General features: G+C 28.0%; 1 protein-coding gene across 4 annotated transcripts in view; it reads right to left on the bottom strand.

Annotated features, from left to right (window-relative positions):
• The window catches only part of LOC106690390 (uncharacterized), a gene marked incomplete at its 5' end in the record, with an annotated part of 11,157 nt that extends 3,374 nt beyond the window's left edge, over window positions 1-7,783 (bottom strand). Inside the window, 5 exon segments of one of the 4 annotated variants that reach the window (XM_014435825.3) lie at window positions 419-546; window positions 2,357-2,456; window positions 3,996-4,192; window positions 6,273-6,479; window positions 7,701-7,783. In XM_014435825.3, coding sequence (XP_014291311.3) covers window positions 509-546; window positions 2,357-2,456; window positions 3,996-4,192; window positions 6,273-6,479; window positions 7,701-7,783 — 625 coding nt within the window. 4 annotated transcript variants of the gene reach the window in all.
• Window positions 7,784-8,977: the final 1,194 nt, after the last annotated feature.

The raw sequence follows: 8,977 nt of genomic DNA, 5'->3' as shown, positions 1-8,977 counted from the left end.
CATGTATGGCCCACCAGGATGATCTTGTATTAAAAAAAAAAAAAAAAGAATTTTTAATTTATTTTCTTTATTTTAAGAAGAAGGAATATCGTTGTTAAAGCCCCCCCCCCCAAAAAAAAATATTTATTTTTGATTTAATTTTTATTTTCTAATGACCTTTCCAGTTGAATTTTCAATTATATATTTTTTCTTTTGTTTTTTAATAATTAAAACAGCTGTGGTATCGGACTATGGAAACTGGCATCATATAACATATATACACTAATTCATGAATTTCAACTTCATGTAAGATTTGTTCTTGTATTTGTGTACTTCAAAAAAGAATAGTTCTTTTGTTTTAAAGAACAAGATCAACATTATATTGATATAGTAGCAAATATTTAAAGATATTTGTAAAAATTAGAAATGAAAAAATTACCTCTTCATTGTTCATCAGACTTATTTAACACAACACTGCCTTGTAATTTATTTTCATCTTGATATTCCCAAATGTAACAACAATATTTAATCATGTTTTGACATCATATCGACCTGCCATAACATTATCTAAAATAAATAAAAAAATATGCATTTCAAAAACCACGAAATCTTAGAACATTACATCTGAATGCTATTTACAATAATTTGATTTAATTGTGAAAATAAAATAAATAAAAATAATTATTTGACAATACTAAATTGAGTATCTATAATTTAGAATACACTTGTTTGTACGTAATTTAATCTGTGTTAGCTAAGATTATGAACTTAATAAATATATATACATTTTATATATTGTAGATATCATGAAATGAAATACAAAGTCTTCAGAAAATTATTGGATGATCAGCTATCTTATAGGAAAATAATGTCTGGTGTGGAAACTTGCTGAAAAGCTGGACACATGTTCCTTTTTGATTATGTTAAAAATATGACAATCTAGCAGAAGTAAGTAAATAAATTAATACAGAACCTGAGATATGCAAATAACATCCACCTATATTCTCAAAATAATACTGACTATTTCAGAATGGTAATAATTCATATTTAATTTCATTTGTCTTAACAATGATATACTTCAAAGTAAAAATACTGGAAGTTCTTAGAACTATAAATTAAATTTTTAATTTATTGAAAAAATTCACTAGGGGAGGGAGAGGGAGAGAGGGAGAGAGAGAGAGAGAGAGAGAGAGAGAGAGAGAGAGAGACATTATTGAACATGTCATGCTGCCCAACTACATTGGGTTGCTTCATACACAGTATAATTGCAATTAGTAAAAAAAAAATTGTTTTAAGACCTATAAATATATATATATATATAATTGTGTGTATGACAATGCTGGATTTTTATTTTTGTTTGTATATTTAAAATGTTAACTATTTAAACTGTCGATTATAATTTTATGTTATATTTCGTGAAAAAAAGATGATGAAAATGAAGGAAAACAAAAAAAAAAAAGAGTTGTATTAGTGTAGAAAAATAAAAATAAAAAAATCATTCATCACTAACGTATAATTTAAATTTTTATACTATGACTATATATGTTATATGATTATTGTCATTATCATTTAATTATTTATTATAATACAAGTATTATTTTTTTTTCATGCATGTATGTTGAGTGTTTTTTTTTAGATTTATGACTATATATTGTCATAGCATAAAATTTTTAATTATATGTTAGTAATAAATGATTTTTTAAATTTTATTTATTTATTTTTTATTTATTTATTTGTTCTTTTTCCTTTAATACAGGGTGTTTCAGGGTTGGCCACTTAACCCTGAAACACCTTGTATATTTCATTTTTTATTATTCTTTAAAATTTGTTTTTCATTATTTTCAATTTTTTTATTTTCTCTCTTATATCAACAAAACTATTTTTTTTTCTTCATGAAATATAAGATAAAATTATATTCAACACTATAAATAATAAAAAATTTAAATATAGAAACAATATAGATAAATACATAAAAATCCAATATTATCGTGCACACAATGATATTCAATTAAAATTTTCATAAGCACTCAAAATACATGCATAAAAAAAAAAATTCATAATTTGTAATAAATAATTATTATTGTTATATACTTTCATAAATTAATAATAGAGATAAGAGAACTCATTCTCACCATATTTACAGAGATATATATTAAATGATAACAAAATAATATTTAGAAAAATAAGAATAATGATGTAATATTAAAGTAAAATAACATCTTAAATACATTCATTCCTACATAAAATATTTATGGTATTTGTTGATGATATCTTGGCTATTTTCAGATTTATTTAGAATAACTTAAATAATAATATTATCATTAATTTAGGACTGATCATTTATTATATTTCGAATAAAAATTTTTATTTTAGTTACCTCTCTTTGCGTTGAACATGATAGGTTTCCAGCTGTCTGATTGAAGGATCATTTCATGGAGTATTAGGGCTACATCTTTCCACCTTTTGGTCCATGTCTGCTGAAACCAAAGGCGATTCAATAGGTAAATGATAAAAAGAAGAAAATTTACTCGAGTTATTCATACCAAACTAAAAAAAATTACTTTTAAATATAATTAGTTTTAAATTTTATGTTTTTTTTTTTGTTGTTTTTTTTTTATCCTACAATAAATATTAGTTGAATTTAATTTCTTTAAGTTTTTGGATAATATAGAATAATATCTTAAATGAATTGTATATATTTCAGTTATAAATTAGTCATCAAATATTTCTATTAACTGATGATTTCTGTAACTAACAGGTATATAAATATATCCTATACATAACTCGAGATTATCCATTTTGAGATAAACAACGAAAAATATTTAAACTAGTATGTGGTTAATAGTACCTAATATGTAATAAATTATGTTTTAGTGATAATTTTGTGTCAAGGATTAGAAGTGCTCAATCATATAAATAGGCGTTGAGAACCCACAAAAAAATAAAAAATAGTAAAATAAGGAATACTAATAGAGATCAATCACAAAATGAACAAAGATTAAAAAAAAAACTTTTTTAAAGCTATAACTAATAAATATAACTCAAGATTATTCATGACTAATAGGTATAACTCAAAATTATACATAACTAATAGGTATAGCTCAAGATTATCTATAACCAATAGGTATAACTCAAGATTATCCATAACCAACAGGTATAATCCAAGATTTTTATTTTATGGATAATCTTGGATATAACTCAAGATTATCCATGACTAATAGGTATAACTCAAGATTATCCATTTTGAGATAAACAACAAAAAATCTTCATGGAATTAGAATTAAAATACTTCAAGATCAACCTGACTATTTAGCTGCTTATATGATATTTAATTTAATTTTTAGAGAATATAAATACTATCATTTAAAACAGTAAATAACTAATAGTATTTAATATTTAATTAATTATGTTTTAGTGATAATTTTAAATACTAATAGAGATTAATAACTAACTAAACAAAGATTAAAAAAAATTATTTAAAACTTTCAACCAGACCAGGTCAGTTTTTTTATTTTGTCAAAATAAACAAGAGTTATAATTGAAGGGGTAAGTGGATAAAGGGGTTAAAAATAATCAATTTTAAGAAAGTAAGGTTCAATTGTCACCTTAGGAACCTCGTGTCTGTGGTGGCAGCGGTTTAAATCTGACCTGGGCTGGATGACATTTAATTTATAGGTGTCTCATGGAATGGAAACTCACCCTTCCCAAAAAAAAAAAAAAAGTCTCTGTTTTATGTCTTTCGTATATTTGCTAGACAAGAGCTCTAATTAAACCATGCAAAATTGGGCAAAAAATTGGTATAAAATAAAAAGAATTGTACTATTTGAACCACCCAGACTAATAATATGGCGGAACTGTTACAGCATCTTAAAAAATTCATCAAGATAAGTGGTAATGATGAAGGAAAAACAGAATAATGTTCAAACTTCAAAATGTTGTAAATGTAATAAAAAATAAACGGAATTTATTATTTTACAAAAAATAAGGGGTCCTGATTTATTGGTATATTGACATACCTTGATGTCCATCAAAATAGGTAGTAGAACTACCGCAAGGCTGATACTGGCCAATTCATTCCTACTGCTGTTTTGATTTATCAGCCTGAACAGTTCCAGAGTTTGAATCACTAATTTTAAGTGGATTCCTGAAAGTTCCTGGTAGATGAGACCAAGAGCATCAATTGCAACTACGTCATCAGGAACTTGGTTGTCGGCTAGATTAAAAAAATGTGAAAAAAATAATGATTAAAATATTGTAATATTCCATATTTATTAAATTAATTATTAGGAATTTTTAATGTTTTTATTATTCTCAGATCTAAACTATAGCTTTGATGATTACAAGGTTTAAATAAATAAATTAAATATTAAATAGATATGAGAATTTTATTTTAAATTATTATACATTATTGACTCTCATCCTAGGGCGGGTTTTCAAGACAATCAGAAGAATTATTAGCTACTTTTACAAATATACTTAAATTCTATTTCGATCAAAACTAACTAATTATATAATCTTCTTGGATGACTGATAATTCTTGAGGTCTTCTTTCTAAATATCAACCAATGACAGTAGATAAAGGTAGGTCAGCACCACCTGCTTTCAGGAGACGTCCTCTCTCTTTGTCTGTTACCAACACTCGATAGTCGATGTAAAACATCCATTGTAGCACAACCACATTAATTCAATTGCGATGATTCATGATGTAAATACTTCATTGATAGTTTTTATTATCTTCTTTTCATCTTGGATTAATTTGTACAATAATCGTGGTAGAAAAACAACAAAAGTTAAAAAAACTTCAATCTACCAACTCAACATAACAGTAAGTCAACAGACTTCGGAAGGACATATGCCTCCATCTTGAAATATTTGAAAAAAGTTTGTTTTGGTCTCCATAAATTCTGAATAATGAAATTGGTTAGTCTGCTTTTTGATTTTATAAAACAAATGAACAATATTAAACGTTGATACATAAAATAAAACTATTAATGTATAAAAAAATAAATATTTATCAAAAAAGAGGATATTATAATATGTACATTGGTAATAATGAAATATCAATGGTAGGCATTGAAGACCTAGAAACTCCAAGATATCCAATGAGTGAAGAGGTTTACATTGCCTTTATATATCTGTACCATGGTAAAAGAAAGGCCAGTGTCTGAATATTTTAACCAATTTTTTATTTATAACATTTGTTAATTTGAAAATGTAGGAGTTATAAATGAAATTAAGGAAAATGTTCTAATCTTACTAGATTTTATGCTAGATACTTTTTCAAAGGGCCAATGTCAAATCTACAATAAAATAAAAAATGGCCAAAAAGCACTTAAATAACCTTTTCTAAAAATAAATAAAATGAGCATTGGCCCTTCTTTTATCAAGGTACAGATATATAAATAAATAATTATATAAGTTCAAAGAAGGTGAAGACCACCTACCAACAGCAGTGCCGCAACTCATTCTGAAAATATGAAGGGAGGAAAAGTTACCTGAGAGGTATATAGCTCTAGGTTATCTTTTCTTCCCTTAATTTGTCCAATACTAAAGAAAGGATCTATGTTTCAGTGTGACAATAACAGAGGTACAGCACTATTTCTGGTTATGTATAAGATCTATGTATAAAATGCTTAAAAGGAATGAACTCCTATAAGAAAGTGTTAGGCGAGTACCAAGCAGGATTTCAACAAGGTAAGAGCACATTGAATAAGATACTTAAGAAAAGATGGGAAGCGGGATCGACTTCATTGAAAGCGGCCTTCGATAGAAACTGCGTATGTAATGCGATTGACAAGGGCTTACATTATATTATATATTATGATTCCCAATGTAGAGTGCTGTTTCAGAGAAAGATGACTGAAAAGTTTAAAGAGAAGTCAGGACTTTGCTGAGGAGACTGCCTTTCCTGATGCTACTCAACTTGGCATTGGAGAAAATTATGTGGAAAACTGCAAAGTGCTTGATGGAATATGAGTAGGAATGATGAACATATCCCTCCCACATGTGGAAGACTAAGAGTCCTCAGTAAAGCAGAAGATATTCAGGATAAGGTTCAAAACTCCGATAGTAATAAGTCAGTAGATCGAAGGAGTACGAGTTGGGTTTTACATTTTTTTGACACATCAATCAAGACCTGGTTGTCCATTCCTATGGAAAAAGTCTAAATTGTAATACAAAACTTAAATTATATCAGCCCAGGATTCTATTATCAAGTAAGAGACTGTACCTTTTGGTTTGTTTAATTTTTAATTAATTGATAAAATTAAGTTCAAGGTATGAATGTTCCATACCTGAAATGAGCTGTTGTACCCTGCACGGTATCAAAGGATCCTTGAGGTTCTGTAAGAAGGAACAGAAAGCAGCAGAGCTCTCCATCTCGACCCCAGGCCTCAGCAGCGCTCCGAGGCCCATCCTGTCTCCCCTCTGTAAGAGTCTCAGAATCTGTTTTCTTATCACTTCCCGTCCGGGATAGCGGAATATCCCAACTTCATGATGATCTGCAATACCAATGATTAATTAATCAGGTTTAATAATCAATAATACTTTAAGAGAATAATCCTTAACATATAAAAAGTCAAGAATTATATCTCCACAATAATTTTAATGATGGAGATATAGTTGAATGGTTCATACAGGTTTAGTAAAATTTGATTAAATTGATACTAATAATAATTAGTAATAATACCAACATTTTTTTTATATTTTATGATATTTCAAACACAGTGAACCTTATTAATATAACATATTATTATTTTAATTTAATATCTTCTTCTTTAATAGCACGACAGACAACTTATAGATGCCCTTACCTACTCTAGAAGTTTTTACTACTGTATTATAGCTTCTGCCATATTCATTCCCAACTTTTGTAGTTCATTGCTCAAACTATCCTGCCATCTTATTTTGGGTCTAACTCTTACTTGTAGGCCAAGGATTAGGAGCATCAACTTTAACTGCCTCATTACTACAGCAGCACCAGTTTAAATCTGGCCTGGAGGGTCGACTTTTATTCCTGTGGCAGTCCCATATAATGACAAAAAAAAAAAAAGTGAATTTACACTTATTGACAGAGATGTTATGTACTTTTTTGGTAATGTCTTCTTCTCCATCTTTCTGATTCTTGGACTAGTGGTATTTAAAAATACACACTGAAGATGCGGTAAGACCTCCGAAACACTGATAAGGGAATATTAGGTATGTAATGAAGTAATTATAAGAATTATTTCCCAAAAGCTTTAAAAAAATAGACATTTCCTTTATCAGAAAAAAATATTTAAAAAAAAAAATATTTTTTTCATTTATTGGTTAAATAAACTGGAAGGTGGTAATAGTTGTTAATACTTCACCACAAATGTTTTAATGAGTTCACAAAATTTTGACCTAACAAGCCATCCTCAGGTACAAAACCTGCAAGGACTCAATTTTGCAGATTTTGCCCAAAATAGATATACCTCGTTTTATTCCAAAACCCTAACCCATTCAAACCCATTAGTTCTTAACCCCTCATCCTTAAAAATCCCTGATAATCCTCTGAGGCATCGAAAAAAAAGATGGCCACATTATCTTGTAATTTAAAGCAACGATTAAGTACCACCATTGGGTGGTTTCTTCCCAAGATCATGTGTTATGAAACATTTACTTACTGGATTTTTTCATACAGTTGTAAAATTCAATAAAAAAAATAATTATTCTTTTACATTAATAATAGGTTTACTTACTTTCTTTGAGGTAGGCAACGATGTCAAGTGCAGCTGAGAACCTCTTTTCTGTTAATTTGGTTTCAGCATCTTGTTTTACCTTCCTAAAAAAAATATTTAAATGATTGATATTTTTCAAATATTTCCAAGAATTGATAAAATTCAAAGTAAAAATATACTATATGATTTCATTTCTATATATTTATATCACATTCACTATGGAAAATTTAGTGGAAGTAATAAATAGAGACAAGTTAAGAAATAGTGAGTAAGGAATTTTTTATGCTACCTGTTTTTGTCCAAGTCCATTAAATAGATGTTCTAAGACTGGCAAGGACAGTTTGATTTGCTTCATAACTAAGAGTGTTAGGAATGCACAGTAGTTTTTTAATGCAAAAATTGGATAGAAGAGATATTTCACGTTTAGGTTTATTAAACGAGACTAGACAAGGACCCAGGATTAAAACTGAGGGAGGGGAGGAGACAAGCCATAATCAATCAGGTTGTTACATTTGAGCATGGAAAAGGATAATGAAACCACAACTTTAAGGAAAGTATATATTATTTTGCAGTGCTTTATTAACTATTATAATAGTATTGGATTGAAAAAAAATTATTTTTTCACTAAATTAATAATTTTTGTCACTTCTAGGGACTTCTAGGGGGGAACTGCCCCTCACTGGTTACGACCATGAATATGTATTAGATTTAATTAATTAATTTAGGGATGGGGTAAATCACTGAAGGGAACCAGAATCAAGGCTCTCTGGGAAGGATTTACCTTAACTAGCAGTCAAGAGAAAATAGTCCTACTTGTAGCAATTTCATGCAACATTCCCTGGGGATCTATTGGCTATCTATGTCAGATTTTTCAAAATAGCAGACCTATATTTTCATTCTGAATCTACACATTTGTCACTTGGCGCAAATCCAAGACTTGTAAATAAGCTTGGTAAATCAATAAACTAACAAATGTCGGTATTCACACGTTTTTTTTTTGTTTTTTTTAGACTTTTGTCGGCTATTACATTCAATTTACTCGATTTTCATTATAAAAAAGATAAATATCGGCAAATTTGGTGATATATGAAAAAAAATTGATATAAATAATACTACCTAGCATATAAAATGAACCTTCGTTCTGTAAGGTCGTTTTATCAGAAACTTTTTGATTTAATTAACTAGAAAAATAATTTCTTCATAAATATATGAAATGAAAAAAAAATAGTCTATTATCCTGGAACTTGGTCCCTTCAGAACAATTAGAAAGGCAATTTTAATTTTATAACGTACCTCAG

Source organism: Halyomorpha halys, unplaced genomic scaffold (genome assembly GCF_000696795.3).
Source record: "Halyomorpha halys isolate HHAL.00 unplaced genomic scaffold, Hhal_1.1 Scaffold1698.1, whole genome shotgun sequence".
Taxonomy (NCBI): Eukaryota; Metazoa; Arthropoda; class Insecta; order Hemiptera; family Pentatomidae; genus Halyomorpha; species Halyomorpha halys.
The sequence above is the reverse complement of the archived record's forward strand: the minus strand, read 5'-3'. Positions and strand labels throughout refer to the sequence as shown.